Raw genomic sequence first — 23,376 nt, forward strand, 5'->3', positions numbered from 1 at the left:
GGTGTGTCACTTTTAGCTAAAATTACCCCTACTCATTGAAAAAAAAATTGATTGTTTTGAATTCAAAAATTGAATATCGTGCAATGGTTTGAAAACTTTACATGATCGCAATAAGTAATCATGAAATTCCTTCGTGTTTTTGCTTTTATTTTCTCAATAATTTTCATTGGAGCTGCAGCATATGGCATAAAAGATTCATTTATTGTTACATCTGATATGTCTATTGATCATTTACCAGAAAAAATGTCAATTGGATTAAAAGTTATCAATTTCCACCTTAAACTCTTCAATTTCAAGAAACAATTAGAGAATGAATGCAAATCAAAGAAGTTTTGGATTAATCCTACCCCATTTCCGTTCTTCCTTAAGTGGAAATATGATTTTTCAGAAACAAAATTCCAAAACCGAAGCTACTGGACAGTCAAGCCAAAGAATGCTGAATCCAACAAGGTTTTCTTATACTTCCATGGTGGAGCATATATCAGAAACATCATCTTTTGGCAGTGGATGATGGTTGCAGATTTAATTTCAAGAACCAATGCAACCTTTATCGTTCCTAACTACCAAATTGCTCCATTCTGGAAATACAACGATACTTATGAGTTCATCAAAGCCAATTACTTGGAAATTTTAGAAAAATATCCCGGTAAAGAGATAGAATTCATCGGCGACTCAGCTGGTGGTGGATTTATTCTTAGCCTATCAATGTCATTACGAGATAGCAAAATTAAACAGCCAAAGCACCTATTTTTACTTTCTCCATGGATTGACGTCACAGGTAAGAATCCAGGCTACCATGGCATGGAATCCATTGATTTACTATCTGATTATGAGGGTGGAAGACTCGCTAGTGACCTCTATGTTGGAGATCTTGAGAAAACTGATCCAAGAATCAGTCCTATCTTTGGAGAATTCCATGACCTTCCAAGAATGACTATTTTCGTTGGCACTCATGATTGCTTAGTGGCTGATTGCAGAATTCTGCATAAGAAACTCAATGATGCAAAGATTGAACACGAATACCATGAATTTCCAAATATGTTCCACGTTTTCATGGCTATTACACCTCTCAAAGAGGCTCAAATTGCAAATCAAAGAGTTGCTGATGTAGTAAACAAGGCATAAACTGTTTTTTTATGAAAATTATTCAAAATTTTTGACAAAATTTTGAGATTGAGAATTGGTTTGTTATGCATATAATATAAGATTCAAAATACATTAAATCTATGCAGTTAAAATTTCGAAAAATTTCCAAATTTTTTAGAATTTTTGATTTTTAATTAAAAATTTCTAATATTTTATTTTCAAATTTTGATTTTCAAATTTTTTTTGGAAAAATAAAAGATGTTCAAAAGTATCTTCCAGATAGAGTAGATAAAGAATCAATAGACAAGAAAAACTTTTCATAAAATCAAATGATAAAATCTTTTATTCTTTACTCATTTAGGTCTCGTAAATTATTAAAATAATTTAAAATAAATAACAAGTTCTATTTAGTTACGTTCGCCGCGGATACGCTGAGCAAGTTGGACATCACGCTCCATGATTGTAACTCTGTTAGCATGGATGGCGCAAAGGTTTGTATCCTCGAAGAGACCGACGAGGTAAGCTTCAGAAGCTTCCTGAAGGGCAGCGATAGCGGAGGACTGGAAACGAAGATCGCCACGGAAGCCAGAAGCGATTTCTCTGACGAGACGCTGGAATGGAAGCTTACGGATAAGGAGATCTGTGCTCTTCTGGTACTTACGGATTTCACGAAGAGCGACTGTACCTGGGCGGAAACGGTGTTGCTTCTTAGCACCCTGGGAATCGATTGTTGGTGTTGACTTACGAGCGGCCTTAGCACCGAGGGACTTACGTGGTGTCTTGCCACCTGTGGACTTTCTAGCTGTCTGCTTTGTACGAGCCATACTAATAAATAATGGAAAACGGTTGCCCGCCTTTTTTTCTGAACGCAAAATTTTCATCCATGTCTTGCCATTTTATACCTCTCAATTTATAAAATCAAACCGTCATAATATATTCAATTTTACTAGACACAAAAAGACATCTGATAAAATCATGGCGGGCATTTTTGGAAGACATCCAAGAATCATTATTTATAATGTCCGGCCGTGGTAAAGGTGGTAAGGGTCTTGGTAAGGGTGGTGCTAAACGCCATCGTAAAGTAATGCGTGAGAACATTCAGGGTATCACAAAGCCAGCTATCCGTCGTCTTGCTCGTCGTGGTGGTGTCAAGCGTATCTCCGGTGATATCTACGAAGAAGTCCGTGGCGTCCTTCGTCACTTCCTCGAGAACGTTATCCGTGACTCCGTCACATACACAGAACACGCTCGTCGTAAAACAGTTACAGCTATGGATGTCGTCTATGCTCTCAAGAGACAGGGCAAGACACTCTATGGTTTCTAAGCTGTTAATAAAAAGTGTTGTTTTCTTTATAATTACATTAGTTTTTTTAATACTGTTTTTTACAAACGATCAGATTTGATTTTTAATATCATTGGCCAATTCCTTAAGTTATTGCAGTGATGAGTTAAAATCTTCATTTATATTATATTAGCTTATAAAAGAAATGTTATTTATTAATAAATAAAACTGAATTATATAAAATTATCATGTTAAAGCCAAACTCTTTCATAAACTGAAGGTTCTTCAGCAATTATTTAAAATGATTCACTCATATCTGTGAAAAAAACCTTAGATTTAGGATATAAAAAAACAATTTTTTAATTTGATGCTTCAGCTACTGAAACAATCTTTGCAGAGTAATTAGATGGCGAGTAGTCAAGCTTCAAAGCAACAGGTGTTGTTAAAGGTGGAAGATGATCGACAATCATTTGAGAAATCAATCCTCCGCAAATAGTATAACCGAGATTATCTGTTTTCTCAGATTCGGTATTAAAATGAAAGTCTCTTTGTTGGTAAACTAAATAAGCAGCGACACCGAAGCAAACAATTACAACTTTATCAGATTTTATAGCTTCTTCTATAGTATCTTCGTCTGAATCGAATAAACAAATAACATCATAGTTTGTAATTTCTGGTTGATAAGTAAATTCCATTTGAGTATTTGGATTTAAAGTTGAAAGGACCTGCAAATCAGTATTCTGTTTATTGCTTTCATCGAATATTACTATTTTTCCAACACCTGCGAGAATTAAATTTTTCATGCATTCTATTGAGGTCCAATTGATTCCTTTTACAAAAATTTTACTTGCCTGAAGCCTTCTCTGTGTTTCAAAGCCCCATGCACGAATTTGTCTGTCATATCTGTTCACATCAGATGTAGACATTTTAATTTAATAAATTTTCAAAGACCATGAGCACTGACAATATGAAAATCAGACTCTAAAAAATCCAAATTCAAAGATAAAAAGAGGGATTATGTAAAATAAAATTATAAAAATTAATAAGAAAAGGAAAAAGAAGTAGAAATAGAAATAATTATTAAACCACATAATGTTTAGTCATCTTTAAGCAACTCTTCGTTCTCTCTCTTTTCTTCTTCTTCGAGTTTCGATTGATAGAACGCGTGAGTTATTTGGTCGTATGTGTTTTGTGTCTCATTGGCAAGCTGTGTCTGCAGGAGCAGCTTTCCTCTATTGTAAATAACGAGACGGGGCAGTGGAGCTATGTCAACTTCTTCATCTCCACTCCAATCGTTAGCTGCAAGAGAAAACTGGACGAACTTGATTGGCTGACCTTCCATTTCCTTGGAAATCTGCTTCAATGGCCTTAAACAAGTATCATCAGAATAATAAATTCCGATAACTAATTTTCCAGCCTTTGCAATCTCATCTTGTAACTCGTAAGCGTTAATAGACTCAATTTCGCTCTTAGCTTTCTTCTTTCCTTTGCGAAGTTCTGACTTATACAATTTCTTTGCTTTTCCTGTTCTCCATTGTATGCAAAGGTCGATTGCAGAGGCAGAGTTGAGTTCGCCATCGACGCAGTAGTGCTTAGAATACTTACGGGAGTTGTCTATGATACACATTTGTGGTTCTTTGGAAGGCCAAATGCCAAGCTGGCCAGGAATAGGGTTAACACCTTGCTGGGAGTATGTAACATTCAATTCGCATTCGCTGGAGATGTAATCTGCTTCTCTTGCGCTAACTTCGTTGATATAAAATCCTTCATAAGCGTAATTCAAGATAATGTAGGGTTGCTTGTTGTTGTAGAACCAGTTAGCAATATCTCCGCTAAGATGGTGGGTCGTTGGGACTGATCTATCGACAATTAATTGAAGAATTTGCTCTGCATCGAAATGTTCGATATCTCCAAGTGTAAACATCATCTGATCTTCAAATCTGTAGAGATAGAAACCCATATCATCGAAAATTTGAGGGTTTGCAAAAGCAACTGTAATTTCATTGAAATGTTCACGATGCATTGTATTCATGAAGTCAATAATGTGCTGGCTGGGTACATCTACCGCGGCAATGAAGCCGAGAGCAGCTGTTTTCCTAAATTCGACGAGACCATCTTCAGTTGCGATATAAGGTATTGGAGAGAAGTTGTTTGAGTTGACAAAAGCGGTGATGAACTCTGGGCTGAAGTGTCCTTGATGGCTCTTGTAGAAAACACCGTCTTGGTAGAAAGATAAACAAGGAAATTCACTTGCGTTAAATTGGCTTGGAGCTAAATCTTGTTCATACAGATCAACAATTAAAAAGTGTCCATCAACATTAGAATCGTGAGCAACATTTGTAAAAGTATGAAGAATTAAGGGATAATTGTATGAATCTGAGTCAATTGCTAAAACAAAAACTTTACCACGTTTATGAGCATAAGTCATGGCTTCATCAAAGTCAGTGCGCTTAAGAATACTAAGTGATAAAGATAGGAAAAGTGAAATCATCAAAGAAAATTGTCACTTTTTATGAAAACAAAATCAACAAAATCAAACAATTCGAACATAAATATTCATAATATTAACTTTTATTATATATTTACCAATTAAAATTACAAAATACTGTAAAATTACCAAAAATTTTGCAAAATTCAAGTCTATTTTTTATCATATTTCAAATACAAGAATACCATATCAACTTGTAAGTAAATTTATTACTTTGGTTTTGTCATTCTAAAAGATGATTCCAAAAAAATTTGATTCAGATGAACATCAAGTAGATCTGGCTATTACAACAAAAGAAAAAGACGATGATTCACCTAAAGATGAAGGAATCCAAGAATTAACAGCTGAAGAAATTCAAAAAATTCCAGGACATTTTCTTGATCTTCTAAATTCAATTCCAAACTCAGATTTAGAAACATCATTACAATACCTTGATGAAATATACTCACTTTCTATACCACAAATTACTTTAAATAATCAAATCCTTGAAGCTCTTATTATTCTCGGGACTGACGCATCATTTCATCAGCAAATACAATTAAAAGCATTATATAACTTAGCTCATATGTTCTTACTCGATCCAAGATTAGCAATTTCCTTAGATAATCAATATGTTGTTCAATTATTTCAACTAATGGGGCCAAATATGTCAAAAACAGCAAAATTAGCCATTACAAATTACATTATGTCAGCACCGATTGTTATTGAAAAACTTAATCAAATTAATTTTATAAATGTTTGCATTCAACAGTTTTTCAACGACTCATTAAACATTTCTCAACTTACTAATCTTCGTGAAATACTTGATGTCTATATTTCTCAAGCCCCCGAAGATGATAATGAACTTGGCCGAACTTTTCTTCCTCTTCTACAAAAACTCAACGAATCGAACGATCCCGATGTATTCGTTCAATTAATTACCCTTTTGGTCACTATTTTGAATCAATGCAGCACTCCACAAGTTTTTGACTTCATTTTCGAACAAAACATCGACCATCGCTGTTTCGATTTATTTGGAAACTTGTTGACAGCAGCGAGACTTCAAATTTGCGAACTTTTTCAGATAATTACGGGAAAATCTTATTATTGCAAGCAAATTTGGGAGAGAAACCTTCTTGACAAGCTCCTTTATTTACGAGATTGCAATAACGAGCTGTATATGAGCAAATCAATCAGGATTTGGGGAAATATTATTTATTTAGGAATGGATTTCTTAAAAATAGCTGATGAGAACAAGATAATTGACCTTGCAATCCATATTTTAGACAATGGGTCGTTCAAATCTCGCAAGAAAGTCCTCAAATTCTTTAACATTTGCTGCAATTTCATAAATGATGAGTATATGCAACAAATTTTCATAGAAAAGAAGATCGCATCCTTCTTCGCATCATTCCTAGAGACACCTGCTAAGTCAGTTTGGCCTTATTGTCTCTCAAGTTTGAGAAAAATTGCCGAATTTATTTTACTCAATGAAGATACAGAACTTTTTGATCATCCACTTTTTGAAGGAGTTGATTCCGATGAATTATATGACAATTTGTTAGTTGTTTGTGAAGATTTTTCAGATCCACATGATATCACTTATGAAAACGCTTATTATTTCCTCAGCATGCTCGAAGAAGACCATGAAAACGCAATAGAACCAAGTGATGATTCCGAAGATTCATAATCAGAATTTTTTTTAAATTTTAGGGTCCCAATCGAATTTTCAATATACTATTCAAAAATTGAATGCCAAAATTTTAATTATCGTTATCGGCTCTTCGATAACGAAATTCACAAATTATTTCAAAGACAGAATATAAGTTTGGTATAGATTTAGGATCTACAATTAAATAGAAATTCTGGACTCCAACGATAGCCTTCGTTTGGCCGGATAACAGACCCTTAATTTATTAACTCCTTCAATCATCTTCGGATAGTATAAATCTATTTCTCTTATCATAAGAGCATTAACCGCATTGGAAACCTTGTCAAATTCGACAATTTTTTTTGAGCTCATTTTCCGTTACATTTTTTGGATATATTTTTTATTTTAAAATGCATGTATGCGTTTAACGAGCAAATCTGACTTTTAACCCTTGATTTCTCGATAAATTGACAAATTTGTCATCTTTGACAATTCAAAATTTCATGTCGCGGCGGAAGTCGAAAAAAACAGACAAGAAAGACTTTCTGCGAATGTCTGGGAATTTGGACTCCACGCCGTTCGACTGGGATCACTTAAATCAGAACTCTATAAACACAATTGTACAAATGTGCATTTTACTACAGATTCAGATCGATACGGAGACAATGAGCAAAAAAGAATTAATTACAAAGCTCAGCCAGTATCCTAAAATGATGAGTACTACGAATTGCGTTCCGAATTTCGTAAATTCATCTCGATTCTTGAATCTGAAGTATCCAAAATTACAAGAGGCCCATAGCAGTCCAATCCACAAGAAGAGTGGTGACAATTTCAGCCTCAAAAGCTCAGATGAAGCGAGTAATTCCAACAATGAATCCACAAACACAAATAATTCATCCCAGTGTTTATCAAAAGACGACTTACTGTTCCAAACTGAAATGAGCCTACACGGCAGTTTATTCTCCCATTTTTGGAGATATATTCTCCGAAAGAAATTACAAAGTAAGAAGGACTTCTTCTCAACGATGTTCTTCATTTACGTTATTATAGTATTTATAGCTATTGGATATTTCATATTTGGCTCTTCAAATGTAGATGTTGAAAACTAAATAGTGAAATGTCAGTTTTTATATGTTATATAAAGCTTTTCTGTCTTCTTATATGTTAATTAACACATATTTACAATTTATCCATGAAAATTTTCTTTGATTTTAATAATTCGAATTTTTCTAATGACTTTTTCTGGATTAAATTTTTATTTTCAATGATTCTGAAGTAGAAAAGAAATTAATTTTTATTTTCTGAACTTTTATTCGATTTCATTAATGATTGTCTGCATTTTTGCTAAATCTCATTAATCGTTTCTTAAAAAACGGTGGTAAGTATGAAAATGCTGTTTTTCCATCATTATCTTTTGCGTCTACATCAGCACCAACCGTGGGCAGATATAAAACTACTTGATATTTACGTTTTTCTGATGCACAAATAATTGGAGTTTTTCCACGATCATCCTTTGCTTCTTTATCAGCTCCAATGGAAATAAGATATTTAACTGTTTCAAGTTGACCTTTTTCTGACGCACAAATGAGAAGAGTTCTTCCATGATCATCTTTTGTTTCTTTATCAGTTCCATTAGAAATTAAATATTCAAGGGTTTTAGTGCTACCAGATTCTGCTACCTTCATGGGTAGAGTTTTCATTTGATCTTCCAATCCTTCTGTATTAGCTCCGATGGAAATAAGATATATAACGATTTCATATTTTTCATATTCAAACGCTTTCCAGAGTGTAGTTTCTCCATTATTATTCTTTTCTTCTTTATCAGCTCCAGCTGAGATTAGAAATTTAAGTACATCAAGTTGACCCCACATTGCCGCTACACTTGTAGCAGTTTCTCCGTCCATATCCTTTGCGTTGATGTCAGCGCCAATTGAAACGAGATATTTAACTATATCAAGGTTACCTCCATATGATGCATTATGCAGTAAAGTTCTTTTTGATGAATCTTTTGTTTCTATATTTGCTCCAACTGAGATAAGATATTTTACTATTTCAAAATGACTTTGTCTTGCTGCCTCAAAAAGTGGAGTAAATCCTAAACGATATTTTTTTATTTCTTTATCACATCCACATTCAATAAGAGATTTAACAAGCCTGAGATTTCCTTCAATTGATGCTTTATGAAGAATTGATTGTGAACGAGAATCATCTGTCTCCCAAAGTCCTTCTTCACAAGCTTTTGACATCAATTGTTGATATCCTTTCTGTGCAAGTTCATCAAGGAATTCATAAACAGCTTCAATATCACTTGAATTTTTAAATTCAGCAATTTTTGATAAAATTTCTTTTGATTCCAAATTTTCAAGATTTTGTCTGAGTTTTATGTTTTCTTCATTTAATTTAGCAATCTCTGATTCATTGCGTTCAAGTTGAGATCTGATTGTTTGTATCTCATTCTGATTTTCATTTTTAATCTCATTTTGATCCGAATTCTTTGACATATTCTTCTCATTTTGCTTTAGATTATCAATTATCCCATCTAAAAATCGGTAATGCTTGTGTTTTTTAAATGATGAAAGAATAGAAATGATATCTTGAGAAGTATTTACAGAAACACTTGTATTTAATGCATATTTGAAGAATTTGTTTGCATTACTAGTCATTTATACTTTATCAAGAACAATTTCGAATTCTGCCGAGGTTAAAGATTGCTTTGATGTCCTTTTGTTCAAAAATATCAAAAAACCTGTCATCGTCAAAATAATCCATAATGTGCGCCGCAATATACTCTAAATTATGAGTAAGTCCCTGCGACATATAAAGTTGTCAATTTTTTACCTTTAGCTAATAAATCGCCTATTTTTAAATGAATCTATAAGTCTAGCAGTTCATGACTTATCCTATACAACTATATTTGCTGTCTAATTACAACAATTTTGTTAATCTTCAGTAGAGAATATATAGATTGTTATCAAAAAATCTAAGATGAGATTCTGAAACGTCAATATGCTTTTTTGCTTTAGTTTTAGAATATATTTGAAGTATCAGCACCTTTGTAATTTTGGTGCAATCAAAATCTATAATATATAACAAAATAACCACAAGGGCACATCAACACAAGGGAACACATCAAAGTCATTCAAATAACTTAACTATCTAACAAGGAATTTCTTCAAAATGAGGATTAGTGCTAATGTTAACTGTTTAAATTTGGGAAATTCCAATCAAAATGACGAATTTGTCCAAAACTAACCACTGTATCAGAAGTTATAATAAGAATTCAGATACGAAATGATTTGATTATAAAAGTGACAAATTTATCCAATCAATTCATTTTACAAAATAAATTACTTTAGATCAAATTTCGTCATTATGGAATTTTCTGAACCGATTCATAAACCTCAGAAAAATTGAAACAAAAAAAGGAAAATGAAGAAAGAATTAAACATTCCTCTAATGAGTGATTCGATTAGTGATCAACTTCTTGAGGAAAGTGAGGCTAAAAAGAAGGCAATGCCAGCAAATCCAGAGAGTTTGATGTTTTTCTGCTTAGGAAACACCTCATTACTTTGTTTCAATATTATCATCAATGCCATCGATATTTACAACAAACTGACAGGACGTACTGATATGGCAGGAATTTTAAATCGTACTTACAACTTCCCGAACGCATTGATGGCTCTCTTATTATGTTTCTTTAAGCCGACGAACTACAAAATTTCAATCATTTTTGCACTCGGATCTCTTTCTTTTATCATGTGCTTCCTTCCGATTTTCATTTTAATCGATATTGATGACCGTGTAATGTTTTATTTAACACTTTCAATTATTGGACTTACAGGTGTTATTTCAAGTCTACTTTTCTCATCAGTATTCTCAATGGCATCCCAATTCAGTCCAGTTTCCTCTGCAATGGCATCATCTGGTTGTGGATGCTGCGGAGTACTTGCTTCCGTATTAAGAATCATTACAAAGGCTATCGCTGCTACAGGAAAAGCAAACCTCTACTCAACAGCTGCTTATTTCTTTATTTCTGCCGCTATAATTTTCTTTACTCTTATTTTCTTCATTGTTAAGATCAGGAACCCAGAAATCAAAGAAAAATTAGTTCCTAAGGTTGAAGAGAAGGTTTCCATCTTCAGCAGAGAAACAATCACCGTAATAAAATCAATTTGGGTTTCATGGCTTTCTGTATTCGCAAACTTCCTCATTACGTTATCTATATTCCCAGGATATGTTACTGGCACTTACACACCCCCTAAAATTAGAGATTGGACCCCAGTTATTGTTGTTGCAATTTTCTGCGTCTTTGATTGGGTAGGACGTGCAGGATCCGGCTTAAAAGTTTGGCCACCAAGGTTATTCGCTTGGATTCCCATCGTTTTGAGGTTCTTTTCATTCCCGATTTTTATTTTCTCAATTCAAAAAAGGTTTAAGGCGGAACCATGGTGGACATTCGCCTGGATGATACCATTTGCTATTAGCAATGGTTATTTCGGCACAGTTCAGATAATTTACGGTTCAAATCCTGATGAATTAAATTCTGAACAGAAAAAGTTCGCTGGATTCATAATTTCATTTGCAGTTAATGCAGGTATCCTTTGTGCTATGGGATTGACATTCCTTATGCCAAAACCACCAGAATATAACCAATAAATTATTTTAGAATAAAAAATTTATCTCTTTCTGTTTGAATTAACAAATAACTTTTTCATAGCATCATACTTTATGTAATGTATTTTCAATATTTTCAAAATTCGAAAAAATTTATCTTGTATTTTTGAAATTTTCACTATGATGCTATGAGCAAAATATCCGAAATAACACCTAGGAACATAGAGAAACTCAGAAATAGCGAACACTCACTATACAATTCTCAATATACGTTTGGTTTGAATCAAGTGAATATTGTCATGTAAATTAAAAACGTTCACATGAAAACAATTTTATATAATTTTTATTTAATTCGAATGCACATATGATTACCAACAAATTTACCAAATTCAAATAAAACGATGAAATTTCTATCTCCCACAAAATTTTGCGAAAACACTAAAAAATGGGTAATGATCAAAGCTCGCAAATGAGCAAGCCAAAGATGCTAGATAACTCATCTTACTTTCCAATGGCTATGCAGAGAGTTAATTCATACAATGGACCGAAGAGAAATGCAAGTACTACAGAACCAGATGAAAATCACCCAAGTTTACTGCTCAAAACAGCATATCATGGTGTCTGGTCGATGGCTTATGCCGATGGGGTTAGTCCCATAGCTCGAGTCGACCAATGTCACTGTCTTGATGAAGAAAATAATCGCTTAATCATCGCATATGGCTGTGATGAGAAAGGAAATGCATTAAACGACGTATGGGCACTTGACATCAAAGAAATGAAGTGGACAAACCTCCGTAGAGAGGCCTATGGTCCACGAACAGGTGCGTCATCAATTTTAATGGGCAGAGAGTTGTTCGTTTTCGGAGGATCTCGAGACCGACAATACTTTGCCGATCTACACTCAATCAATATCGATGATGGCAATATCAGGCCATTTGATTTCCCGAATTGTCCATCTCCAAGAGCCTTTCCTATTTTCTTTTCATGCAACGATTCATTTTACTTGTGGGGTGGATACGATGGCCAAACAGATGATACTGTCTATCGCCTCGATTTCCATACGAAAACTTGGAGTTCATATCCATCTCAAGAATCAGGAAGACCTCAAGCCGCTCACTGCTTCCACAAAGGCAAGCACTACGTATACGGATCAAGTAAAACGCATGGCCTCCTCGTTTTCGATCCAGATCAAAACAAATTTGTCGGAATCGAAACGAAAGGCTCCGAACCACCAACAGATTTGATGAATACATGTCTCATATCAGCCGACGAATTCATTTTCTTAGTCGGCGGAGAAAGTACCTCAAAATTTATGCATATTTACGCTTTGGAAGTCAGAAGGAACTGGTGGTTCTGCTTCCATATCAGACCAGATGGCGAAACATTTGTCGTTGAGGATGGTATTGTCAACAAAATGGGTTTGTTTATGATACCTCGCGAATTTGGCGCTACAGCTGTTTACGACAAAGCTAAAAGAGAGCTCATAAGTATCATGGGCTCAAGACTGCTCACTCCAGTTCCAGTTTTTACATTGGCCATTGGAGAAGCACTTGGCTTGATTCATCTACGTAGTGATATGCTTGAGATCTTCAATAGAGATGGTGGATATCAGCCATTGTAATAGTTCTAAATTGTATATAATTAGTTTGCTCTTTTTAACTTATAATTTTTTTTATTAGATTTTTTTTATTAGATTTTTTATAATTGAGATGATGAATAGCATTAATTTTAATAGCTCTTAATTGTTTATAATTAGTTTGCTCTTTTGAACTTACTATGGATAGAAATTGAGACACGAAAAATTCATTGAGAGATGTAATTGAATGGGTACTCAATATGGATTGGAAACCAAATCCAGCATGACGAAGACCAGAGGCGAGTTCTCAAATTTAGAACTTCTCTGAAAAATGTCAAGGTCATTGATGTTGAACCTAATAACGTTAATGTTATGAAATAATCATTTCTTATAAACAACACAAATTTGTAGGCTATGTTATTCCCAATATGATTTATCCAGGAATTGTAATTTGTAAGAACTGGCTAGGTGAAAAATACGATGATGAGAAAAATCTCCAAATTGAAATCAAAAAATTAAATCCAGAATATGAAAATATTTACAGAAAGGTTTTTACAAAATATTATCACAAATGGCAAAATGATAATAGTAAAGATGTGAATATTTTTCAACAGAAGTGGTTCCACACTGGATTTTTGGTGACAATCAATGGGGCAAGCAGGGTATAATGAATACTAGTATGACTAACTGAAACCGTGATTGGATCGAGAATTAAGCAAAGTTGTATGGATATCATATTCTAATTTCGATGATATTATAATATTATTAGTGTTTAGAGTATAAAACATTCTCTACTATCAGTATTACAATGTGTTTGATCTATCTTTCACAATAATGCTTAATATTTGGAGAAATCAATTGATAATCTTTTAATATAAATATGATTTTTCGTATAAAAGATTATTCACATGTATTTTTAACACTATTATAATCAAATATATCACTAATTTGTCTTTAACGATAGTTCTACATAAAGATATAAAATATTAGTTGTTACAATCGGTAAAAAATATGAAATCTGTTTTTAAATTTTTAAGATAGCAAATGTAGATAAAAGCTTCAATGCTTCAAATAAATTAAGATATTGAGTTAGATAGCATTGAAATATGGTGCATATACCAGCTCATATCTCAATATAATTGATAAGATAATATTGATTGTTGACTACATATATGATATTATCTCTCTGATGAGGATATACATTTTCATTTATAACCAAAATCGGCATTATTGTTGATTTAATAAAGTAAATATTTGTATTATGTATATTTATGGCGTTAACAAACTAGTAAGTATACATTCCAGATAAAATAATATTTCATATAATAAAAGTGAATTTTAGAAATTTATATAAATATATATCAATGAATATTAAAAATAACTACTTTTAGCCGATTTAGAATCTCCGTAATATGTTTAGAAAATGAAAAATTGAAACTCTTTTTAAAAATTGCAAATTTTCCGCGAAATTAATTTGAATTGGAATACAAATATTTCAGAGTCTGCCACCGTGCTCGATCAGAATTATTTTTGCGTTTTTTTATAAAAAAGTTATTTAATGTCATACGTAGATCTCAAAAAAGTGAGAGTGTCAGAAAATTTTCTGACAAAATTTTCGAAAATTTGGCTTAAATAAAAAGAGGATTTAGAAACTTCAATATATGACAAATCTAAATTTCCATTTATTTTGAGCTAAAACTCAAAATTGAGAGTGGAATCCCTTCTTTTTCAACTTATCATTTCACCAGAAAATAAACGTTATTATCCTTATGATGATAATAAAAATCAGGAAGTTTCGTCTGGTGAAATAAAGAACGCTTGCACATATTACAAAAGTCTGAAATTTTATGATAAAGAAGTGAATAATCTTATTCATAATGCAATGTTTAACTCTATTAAATCTGATAAAACTTCAACGCAAAATAGTTCACCAAAACCCCATAAACACCACAAGCACAAAGAAGATACCAAAGGTAAATCTAAAGAATCAGATAAATCTCCAAAGCACAGTGATTCATCAAAAAGTTCTACACAGAGTAAGAACAAAGAAGATACCAAAGGTAAATCTAAAGAATCAGATAAATCTCCAAAGCACAGTGATTCATCAAAAAGCTCTACACAGAGTAAGAACAAAGAAGATACCAAAGGTAAATCTAAAGAATCAGATAAATCTCCAAAGCACAGTGATTCATCAAAAAGCTCTACACAGAGTAAGAACAAAGAAGATACCAAAGGTAAATCTAAAGAATCAGATAAATCTCCAAAGCACAGTGATTCATCAAAAAGCTCTACACAGAGTAAGAACAAAGAAGATACCAAAGGTAAATCTAAAGAATCAGATAAATCTCCAAAGCACAGTGATTCATCAAAAAGCTCTACACAGAGTAAGAACAAAGAAGATACCAAAGGTAAATCTAAAGAATCAGATAAATCTCCAAAGCACAGTGATTCATCAAAAAGCTCTACACAGAGTAAGAACAAAGAAGATACCAAAGGTAAATCTAAAGAATCAGATAAATCTCCAAAGCACAGTGATTCATCAAAAAGCTCTACACAGAGTAAGAACAAAGAAGATACCAAAGGTAAATCTAAAGAATCAGATAAAAAATCGGAGAAAAAGCCAAAAAATTCAGACTCGTCTCATCAAAAAAGTCATAGAACTCCAATATAAGATTATTAATTAATTGGTCTGATCAAATGGGGTTATCTTAAGGGTGCATTGTAGTTGATTTGCCAAAGCCCTTAAGCCGCTAACAGCGCCATTAAGAACGCCTACAAAATAAATTGACTTTAATATTTTGTTTAACTTATATTATTCGCTTCTAGCTCTCCAAAATCGTTTTGAATTTTAAAATCATTTTTAAGGGTGCACCTACAACTTTCTGACATTCTCTCAATATTTTTGACATCCAAGCTTTATATCCCAATTTTCTACGGTTAGGAGTTAATATTTTTCATCGAGAAAAAGTTATTATAAATTAATATATAGTGCCTAATTTGAGTGTTATGCGTTTTTGCTATTCTAATAAAGTTATATTGATTTTGGAAGAGTATGTCAGAAAGTGGTAAGTGTACCCTTAAACTAATCAATTTAATATTAGAGTTTTTGATTAGTTTAAAGTTTTCTAAAATGAAATATAGAAGGGATCTTTTAGGATATTGGAAAGGTAATATTAATTCCTGAAACAAACAGACTTTTTTGTTAATATTAATTTTGGCATTTTTTAAATGAGAAACTTTTATGTTTCATTTAGAAGTAGTCCATGATGATATCTTTTTATATAAAAATTTCATATGATAATCGGAAAAACTTTTTTTTGTCGTGTAAAGGGTCAATTAATCTCTGGCTCTGTAAATTTTGGCACTTTTTATTTTAGTAGAATGGATTTTGTGGAGAATCCACAGATTCCTTCGTATAAAATCATTATGCTTGGTAATTCGACTGTCGGCAAAACAAGTATTCTTACTCAGCTCGATACAAATACATTCGATCCTGAGCCAAAAGCAACAATTGGTGGCTCTTTTATAGAAAAAACAATTGTTGGACAACAAGGGCCCGTTAAATTACAATTATGGGATACAGCAGGTCAAGAGCAATTCCGTTGCTTAGTTCCGATTTATTCTCGCGGTGCTGCAGCTGCTGTTATAGTACTTGATGTTTCAAGCCCCAAGTCATTTGAGTCATTCGATGAATGGTATGAGCTCGTCAATCGCGATAAAAACCAGGAATGCGAGATTTTCGTCGCAGCAAATAAAAATGACTTAGAATGCGTTGTTGATATGGAAGAAGTTCAGAAATGGGCTGAAAAACATAATGCACGTGTTTTCTCAACAAGTGCAAAAGATAGAAAATCAATCGACACTTTGTTTGATGCAATCGCGAGTACGAAGTTCAGAGATCACGAATTTACTACGGACTTCAAGGGTCCACAAGATCTTAACAGAAAATCAAAAGGATGCTGTTAATTTTTAATTTTATTGAAATTATAATTACATTGTGTTTTTATTACTCTTTGTATGTATAAATTATATCATTTAGAGAACAGTTCTGTTACAATATACTTTATTTGATAATATTTAAAAATTATGGTATCTTCTTTACCAAATTCAATAATGTTATCATTTGCCAAATGTGTTTTCATTCTGTATGATCGATTTTGACATTTTCATGAAATTTTGTATGATGAAAGAGAAAAAAGTGACAAATTTGACAAATGTTATCAAATCAACGTCCACAGAAAGATTATACAAAATCAAGTGTGCTTGTTATATCAAACATCCCGGACGGAAGTACATCTGATGATTTATGGCATCTTTTTTCAGTTCTTTGCGGATCAGCATTTCTTGCTGTTAAATTCAACAATTCAGAGTCATATATTGCAGTTTTTATCAATGTAGAGCAAGCGCGTTTAGCTCAAAAAGCTTTAGAATTCATCATATTTAAAAATCATATTTTAACTGCCAAAGGTTTGGATTTCCAGATCCCTCCCGACACCATTTTACACAACTACTTCCAGGTAGGAAATGCCAATAGAATTCAGAAAAGCGAACTCGTAAATAAAATTCCTGCAAACAAAACCATAGCTATTAGCTATAAGCAAATCACCGAGATTTCTAAAATGCGTAAATCACGCAAAATGCTCATGAATCAAGATAAATACGGCTCAGATAATGAAAATTACGAAATTATAGAATAAAATGTTTATATACTTTGTTTCAATTTAGCTTTTTTATATTTTTATATCAAATATATCATTCTTTATATATAACATTTCCTTAATCTCAATAATTTTTCGTGAAATATATAAAAACGTAAAGATCAGTATGAATTCATGAATTCAAATAAGCAATGTGACTAGAACACAGTTCTTGTTTATGGCTAGTAATTTTCAGAATATTTTTAAATGAAATATAGAAAATACATATGGTTTTTAGACTTAGATCTCTTGGGTTATTGGAGTGCCTCTTCAATCTATTTCAGTGCTATGTTGTTGCTCTTGAACTTTAGTCTTGATCATACTATTTTTTTCAAAACATTATTTGTAAAGTTGTAAAAGATTGATTTGATAAATGTGTCATCCGAGTAAATTTTAACAATTATGCTTTTTGGTATATGATGGTCATAGAAATCACGAAATTACAGTGAATCAAGGAAAAAAAAATTGTAATTTGGAGCCAAAAAAAATATTTTATCGTCCAAATCGTTATATGGATTTAGATCTTTATCTTGAGACAATTCGAAGTGGTAAGAGGCTTACTGAAGACCAAATAACATTGATCTTCAATAAATTAATGGAAGTTCTTTACCAAGAAGGCACTGTTCATCCTTTACCACTTCCAATCACAATTTGTGGAGATATTCACGGTCAGCTTTATGATTTATTCGAGCTTTTCGAAATATCAGGCGGTCCAGAAAATAACAGATACTTATTCCTTGGTGATTACGTAGACCGCGGTTATTATTCATTAGAAACGTTCACATATTTAGCATGCCTTAAACTCAAATATCCAGAGAAGATATATTTACTTAGAGGCAACCATGAATGCCGCCAGGTTAACCAACTTTACGGTTTTTACGACGAATGCATCAATGTTTATGGTCATGCAGGTATTTGGCGTCTTTGCAATGAAGTATTCGATCTTTTACCAATCGGATCTGTTATTGCTAACAGAGTTTTCGCAATTCATGGCGGTCTTAGCCCAGAAATCAAATTAATTGACCAAGTCTCACTAATCGAACGTCAGGACGAACTACCAAGTACAGGAGCTCTTGCAGATCTTACCTGGAGTGATCCTGATGATATCGAGTGCTGGGCAGTGAATCAAAGAGGCGCTGGCTGGCTTTTTGGCTCCAGACCAGTCCAAGAATTTACACACAACAACGAAATCGACTTAATAGTACGCGCTCATCAACTTGCAGTCAATGGTTACCAATGGCACTTCAAAGGAGAGCAGCTTGTTACTGTATGGTCTGCTCCTAACTACATGTACCGCGCAGGTAACCTCGCTTCTGTTATGAAGATCAACGAGAACTTTGAAAAACAATTTATCACATTTAGCGCTGTTCCAAAAGAAAAGAGAGTTATCCCAGACGAAACAACCTCTCAGTACTTTGCTTAATTTATTTATTAGTATCTATTGCATGAATTTCTTTTTTTTTACTAAACTTTTTTTGATATTATATTGAAATGTAAATAACTATATCTATTTTTACAATTTAGTGCTAAAATATCTTATTACATTCTTTAGTTTAGCAATCTCTTGAATTTGATCATTTTATTTCCTTCTCAATGAACTAGAATACGATTTTATGCTGGAATTCTGACTATATTATAATCAAAACCAAGCATATTGTTTTGTTGAGCACGCTTCTTCAAATCATCTATGACAAGTTGTTGAGATAGTTTCGAATTGATTCTTTTGTCACTTTTTTCATATCATGAAACAAATGAAAATAGATAGGGTTGTTAGATTCCCGACGATAGGTGTCTTGGAAGATTTGCCTGGTGTCATCATAGTGTCTTTAAATCAAAAATTTTATTTTGGAGTTAGTTTTATTGATTTTTCAATAAAAAACATTTCTAAAACAAGAAAATAAAACGATAAAATATTTATATTTTATATAAGGATCTTATATATTTAAAATAAATATCATTTTATTTTTTTCATTGGTGTCTGTCAAACCATAATACACTATTCAAAAATTCAATGTGTCTTGCGGTTTCAAAAGACACCTTCAAATTGAACGATAGCACAGACACTATTGAATTTTACCCATTGTATTTAGTTTTTACCCTTTTTATTTTTAAGAATTAATGACTGAAACAGCCGTTTTGTTATGACCTCAATCACTTTTATTTATTATTTTAAATATTATTTAATTTTATTATTTGAATAGGCCAACTTATATTTGAGAAGCTCAATTTGAGACCAGTTAATACATTGAAATATCATAAATATTGAAATATTAAAAAGTGTATTTCAAAATATTGAAATTATAAAAATTTATAATACTGAAATTGAGACAAATTAATAAATTCAATGTGTTTTTTTTGAAATAACTCTCAAATATTATTTTTTTGTTTATTTAATGATGAATAAATATGATTGCTTTAGTCAATCATAAAAACTAATTTAAGTTTAAAATAATGAAAGGATAATTTGATCGTTTTTTAAAATACAATTATTTTTGATGATTTGCAAGAATCTTTGAAAAGAATATAATATAGGTTCTATTTTTGTAAAATTTATCCAAATCATGTATTACATAAATTACGATTAAAACAATGAAAGAACCAAAAAGTGTGTTTTGTGTTTTGTTGTTGCGTGTTGGATGCGGGATCCTGTTATTTCCGAAATCGACAAAAAATTTGGAAATTTAATTTCCGAGATCGAAATTATATTAATGTTTTTAATATTCTTATATCAAAAGGATTAAAGTTCATTAAGAGAAAAACAATTCTTCTTCTTCAATCTATTGGCGCATTTATTTCTACACGCCAATAAGGAAGGGAAAATTATAAGACACCATGGTGTCTTCAAAACGCTAATTTTTGATATTTTTAACAACCCTAAAAATAGATGTAGGAGATTATAAGAGGCAATTTATCAATGAGTTATGAGAACGGAAGATCTCTCAACTTCTTCAATATCCAATCGAACCAGAAAGAAACAATTTTTTTGGATTACCATACCTCCCACCCCACTCATACAAATTGATTATTGGGAAAGGTGGGAGGGAGTGGGGTTTTCCTGTGATGGAATTGCGCTTGATGGATGTGTGGGTGGGTGCGTGATAGGGTATTTTCAAATTGTTATCAAAAAATGGTCTTTTAAAGAATTAAATACAAATTAAATCGGACTTCTTACGAAGTTAATTATATATTCTTTACAAATTTATGATTAAAAAAGATATTGCGAAAATATAATTAAACAGCAAAGATACATATTACCGAAAGATGGCAAGATATATAATATTGAAGTTAGTAAGCTAATAGAGTGTAAATTAAATCTCAACAACTATGTACAACATAAATTAGAGATCAATATTCATATTTTTTTAATTGAATGCCAATATAAGTCTTCTTGTGAAAATCAATGCAAAATTTTACTTAAAATAATACTGAGAAAATGGTATCTTGAAAGATCAACTTTTATTATGTCGTTAAAGAAAAATTATATGTTATTCTTTGAAAGTCCTATTTCTCTTTCAAAGATACAATAAATGTTCCAAAATTTTGGTTAATTCTATGCAAATAACCAAAATTTTGGAGACTTTAAGGAATGAATTGAAGGATGAGATGTATGTGTTCCCGCTTTTTACATCTTATCCTTCAAAATCTTAGGTGCTATAATTTTTCGAACAGAAATTGGAGACTATGAAATGCAGATTCTAAGCAATGCTTTATAGTCCAATTTCTTTCCTTATTAGGAGAATACAAAGGGGAAAATCATTCATCAAAAAATCTAATTAATTGGTTTGGTGTATTGCAGAAATTTATCCAAATCTCAAAAAATCTCAATAGAATTATTTGGAATATCTTAGCGATATGGTACAAGTTATGGTCGATTGTTGGATGTCTGAAAGAATCATCAAAGATTTACAAAACTAAAAATTTAGAGAAATGAATAGAATCAATGAGGAAAACTTAATTATTTTTTTATTTCTAATGAAATTCTTTTTCGAAAGTAGCAGAAAAATAAAGAACAATATCTTATACATGAGCATTATTTTTTGGCACCATGAGAAATAAGAACTTCGGTAATTTCTATACTATTATAAATCGCTGCAAAATGAAGGGCGGTTAGACCATCTTCATTTTTTTCATTGATATTCGCTCCATGTGAAATAAGAACTTCGGCAGTTTCTATACTATTATAAATCGCTGCAAAATGAAGGGTGGTTAGACCATCTTCATTTTTTTCATTGATATTCGCTCCATGTGAAATAAGAAATTATGTAATTTCTCTACGATGATTCCATGCTGCATTATGAAGGGCGGTTTCTCCTTTTTTATTTTTTTCATTGATATTCGCTCCATGTAAAAGAAGGACTTCGGTAATTTCTATACTATTATAAATTGCTGCAAAATGAAGGGCGGTTAGACCATCTTCATTTTTTTCATTGACATTCGCACCATGTGAAATGAAGAATTCCAAAAAGGATGGAATATTAAAAATCGGAGAATAAACAAAGCATTTGTTTATATCATTAGTTTGATCGAAATGAACTAAAAAGGATTCAAGATTATTGTAAATTCCACAGTATTCTAAATCGATCTCTATATTGTATTCATTCATCAAAAATGTAACAAAATCAATGTTGTGTGAAATAATTGCATATCTCATACAATATTTATCTGGTTCTTGATATTTCAAACATTCACTCATGATCTCTTGATTTCTGCCTAAAAATGAAAATTCTAGACATGTTTGAGTTATTTCTGAGTTAAATTTCGATCTTAATAACTTGAAACGATCAACTGCTCCATGGTAACAACATAATTCAAGTAATGAATATCCTTTCTTAGAATATGGATATAATTGGCTTTGAAGTATTTGATTTTTATCAAATCCATCTCTTTCGGTGAATGAAATGAATGTTTCTAAGTCATTATACATAATTGCTCTGTAAATTGTATTTTCTGAATGAATTTTGAGATTTTCAGATTTAATTCCTTTGAAATCTGTAGACTTGTCTAATTTGATTCCGTATTCTTTATAAAACAGGAAGTTTGAAATAAACATGACGTTGTTGACTTCTTTGACATGATATTCATCAGATAACAGTTTGGCCAGAAATAAATATGATTTTGCATAGCGATTATTATACGGAATGATACTTAAAATGTTTTCCATAATCGTTTTGATTGGATATTTCTTGGAATCAATCAATTCTGTTTTGATCATTTTGTAAATAGACTTTAATTCTTCTTCTTTTTCCGTTTTCAACTGATACAGCGGAAGATATGAATCAATATAGTATTTGTATTTACTTCGCAATTTGTTGTATTTGTCTGGATAAACGTCTTGTTCGGACATTAAATATTTTTTATAAAGTCTTATTTGCGTTTTACCATATCAAATACCCCTTAAACATATTGGTAGGAAAAAATACTGTGTAATACATGTGGAAAACAATGACCATAATGATTTCATATATAATTTATGAATTTTGCTTAAATCCAGAGATGTGAAATGATGCAGTAACAATGAAAAGCCGATGACAATAGAATTTTCATCAAAAAAAACTTGTTTTATTCAAGATTTTTTTGCCAATCACACTAATTCTATTGATTCTTTGAATATACATAAAGGGATATATATTTGATTAATACATTGATTTTTATTTTCAAAAAGATGCTCCAGATAAGACAAGCAATCCAGTATTTCAAAGTTTTTAATAGATTATTAAATATTTTATACATGTTTAAGTTTATTATTATTAGCAGATGCCAACGAAGTTAAAAGGGAGGGGAAAAAATGGAAATTCTTTGGTTGCATATGGATATGATATGGATGTGAGTGTTCTTAACGGAAATTAATGGTGCAGAGTTTTTAAATAGCAATACAAACCAAAATAATTTTGATTTCATTCGGAATTGAATTTAGAAGTTATTGGTTACTAGAGTACATCTGTGTTAATAATGTAATCAAAATATAAACAGTAATAATCTATGGTAAAACAATTATGAATCAGC

At 31.8% G+C, this 23,376-nt stretch overlaps 15 protein-coding genes across 15 annotated transcripts, besides 3 other annotated features; 10 read left to right on the top strand and 5 right to left on the bottom strand.

The window, feature by feature from the left end:
- Positions 1 to 34: part of a mobile genetic element that runs on past the window's edge.
- Positions 35 to 89: 55 nt separating this feature from the next.
- TVAGG3_1036710 (carboxylic ester hydrolase protein) lies at positions 90 to 1,126 on the top strand (the record flags this gene model as incomplete). The annotated part of the gene is made up of 1 exon (XM_001328431.1): positions 244 to 1,125. One exon carries the CDS (start codon positions 244 to 246, stop codon positions 1,123 to 1,125), a length of 882 nt encoding a protein of 293 aa, XP_001328466.1.
- A 136-nt stretch (positions 1,127 to 1,262) lies between these two features.
- On the bottom strand, positions 1,263 to 1,923 carry TVAGG3_1036720 (histone H3/CENP-A; the record flags this gene model as incomplete). Its single annotated transcript, XM_001328430.2, has 1 exon — positions 1,494 to 1,910. One exon carries the CDS (start codon positions 1,908 to 1,910, stop codon positions 1,494 to 1,496), a length of 417 nt encoding a protein of 138 aa, XP_001328465.1.
- A 170-nt stretch (positions 1,924 to 2,093) lies between these two features.
- TVAGG3_1036730 (histone H4-2) lies at positions 2,094 to 2,625 on the top strand (the record flags this gene model as incomplete). Its single annotated transcript, XM_001328429.2, has 1 exon — positions 2,105 to 2,410. One exon carries the CDS (start codon positions 2,105 to 2,107, stop codon positions 2,408 to 2,410), a length of 306 nt encoding a protein of 101 aa, XP_001328464.1.
- A 102-nt stretch (positions 2,626 to 2,727) lies between these two features.
- TVAGG3_1036750 (SUMO activating enzyme protein) lies at positions 2,728 to 3,294 on the bottom strand (the record flags this gene model as incomplete). Its single annotated transcript, XM_001328428.1, has 1 exon — positions 2,728 to 3,294. One exon carries the CDS (start codon positions 3,292 to 3,294, stop codon positions 2,728 to 2,730), a length of 567 nt encoding a protein of 188 aa, XP_001328463.1.
- Positions 3,295 to 3,464: 170 nt separating this feature from the next.
- On the bottom strand, positions 3,465 to 4,859 carry TVAGG3_1036740 (thioredoxin-like family; the record flags this gene model as incomplete). Its single annotated transcript, XM_001328427.2, has 1 exon — positions 3,465 to 4,859. The coding sequence occupies one exon, from the start codon at positions 4,857 to 4,859 to the stop codon at positions 3,465 to 3,467; it is 1,395 nt and encodes a 464-aa protein (XP_001328462.1).
- A 232-nt stretch (positions 4,860 to 5,091) lies between these two features.
- On the top strand, positions 5,092 to 6,525 carry TVAGG3_1036760 (armadillo (ARM) repeat-containing protein family; the record flags this gene model as incomplete). The annotated part of the gene is made up of 1 exon (XM_001328426.1): positions 5,092 to 6,525. The coding sequence occupies one exon, from the start codon at positions 5,092 to 5,094 to the stop codon at positions 6,523 to 6,525; it is 1,434 nt and encodes a 477-aa protein (XP_001328461.1).
- Positions 6,526 to 6,980: 455 nt separating this feature from the next.
- Positions 6,981 to 7,654, top strand: TVAGG3_1036770 (uncharacterized protein; the record flags this gene model as incomplete). The annotated part of the gene is made up of 1 exon (XM_001328425.1): positions 7,038 to 7,595. The coding sequence occupies one exon, from the start codon at positions 7,038 to 7,040 to the stop codon at positions 7,593 to 7,595; it is 558 nt and encodes a 185-aa protein (XP_001328460.1).
- Positions 7,655 to 7,712: 58 nt separating this feature from the next.
- Positions 7,713 to 9,301, bottom strand: TVAGG3_1036780 (protein ubiquitination; the record flags this gene model as incomplete). Its single annotated transcript, XM_001328424.2, has 1 exon — positions 7,809 to 9,149. The coding sequence occupies one exon, from the start codon at positions 9,147 to 9,149 to the stop codon at positions 7,809 to 7,811; it is 1,341 nt and encodes a 446-aa protein (XP_001328459.1).
- A 602-nt stretch (positions 9,302 to 9,903) lies between these two features.
- On the top strand, positions 9,904 to 11,163 carry TVAGG3_1036790 (nucleoside transmembrane transporter protein; the record flags this gene model as incomplete). The annotated part of the gene is made up of 1 exon (XM_001328423.1): positions 9,916 to 11,142. One exon carries the CDS (start codon positions 9,916 to 9,918, stop codon positions 11,140 to 11,142), a length of 1,227 nt encoding a protein of 408 aa, XP_001328458.1.
- A 161-nt stretch (positions 11,164 to 11,324) lies between these two features.
- TVAGG3_1036800 (nitrile biosynthetic process) lies at positions 11,325 to 12,751 on the top strand (the record flags this gene model as incomplete). The annotated part of the gene is made up of 1 exon (XM_001328422.1): positions 11,546 to 12,721. One exon carries the CDS (start codon positions 11,546 to 11,548, stop codon positions 12,719 to 12,721), a length of 1,176 nt encoding a protein of 391 aa, XP_001328457.1.
- A 1,807-nt stretch (positions 12,752 to 14,558) lies between these two features.
- On the top strand, positions 14,559 to 15,347 carry TVAGG3_1036810 (uncharacterized protein; the record flags this gene model as incomplete). The annotated part of the gene is made up of 1 exon (XM_001328421.1): positions 14,559 to 15,347. The coding sequence occupies one exon, from the start codon at positions 14,559 to 14,561 to the stop codon at positions 15,345 to 15,347; it is 789 nt and encodes a 262-aa protein (XP_001328456.1).
- Positions 15,348 to 15,536: 189 nt separating this feature from the next.
- Positions 15,537 to 15,569: a mobile genetic element.
- A 155-nt stretch (positions 15,570 to 15,724) lies between these two features.
- Positions 15,725 to 15,757: a mobile genetic element.
- A 300-nt stretch (positions 15,758 to 16,057) lies between these two features.
- TVAGG3_1036840 (GTPase protein) lies at positions 16,058 to 16,716 on the top strand (the record flags this gene model as incomplete). The annotated part of the gene is made up of 1 exon (XM_001328420.2): positions 16,058 to 16,642. The coding sequence occupies one exon, from the start codon at positions 16,058 to 16,060 to the stop codon at positions 16,640 to 16,642; it is 585 nt and encodes a 194-aa protein (XP_001328455.1).
- A 174-nt stretch (positions 16,717 to 16,890) lies between these two features.
- TVAGG3_1036850 (RNA-binding domain, RBD family-containing protein) lies at positions 16,891 to 17,373 on the top strand (the record flags this gene model as incomplete). Its single annotated transcript, XM_001328419.1, has 1 exon — positions 16,891 to 17,373. The coding sequence occupies one exon, from the start codon at positions 16,891 to 16,893 to the stop codon at positions 17,371 to 17,373; it is 483 nt and encodes a 160-aa protein (XP_001328454.1).
- A 510-nt stretch (positions 17,374 to 17,883) lies between these two features.
- On the top strand, positions 17,884 to 18,827 carry TVAGG3_1036860 (serine/threonine-protein phosphatase PPA2A-related family; the record flags this gene model as incomplete). Its single annotated transcript, XM_001328418.1, has 1 exon — positions 17,885 to 18,796. The coding sequence occupies one exon, from the start codon at positions 17,885 to 17,887 to the stop codon at positions 18,794 to 18,796; it is 912 nt and encodes a 303-aa protein (XP_001328453.1).
- Positions 18,828 to 19,910: 1,083 nt separating this feature from the next.
- TVAGG3_1036870 (proteasome regulatory particle assembly) lies at positions 19,911 to 22,722 on the bottom strand (the record flags this gene model as incomplete). Its single annotated transcript, XM_001328417.1, has 1 exon — positions 21,632 to 22,717. The coding sequence occupies one exon, from the start codon at positions 22,715 to 22,717 to the stop codon at positions 21,632 to 21,634; it is 1,086 nt and encodes a 361-aa protein (XP_001328452.1).
- Positions 22,723 to 23,376: the final 654 nt, after the last annotated feature.

The sequence above is a fragment of the Trichomonas vaginalis genome, chromosome I, assembly GCF_026262505.1.
Source record: "Trichomonas vaginalis G3 chromosome I, whole genome shotgun sequence".
Lineage (NCBI taxonomy): Eukaryota > Parabasalia > Trichomonadida > Trichomonadidae > Trichomonas > Trichomonas vaginalis.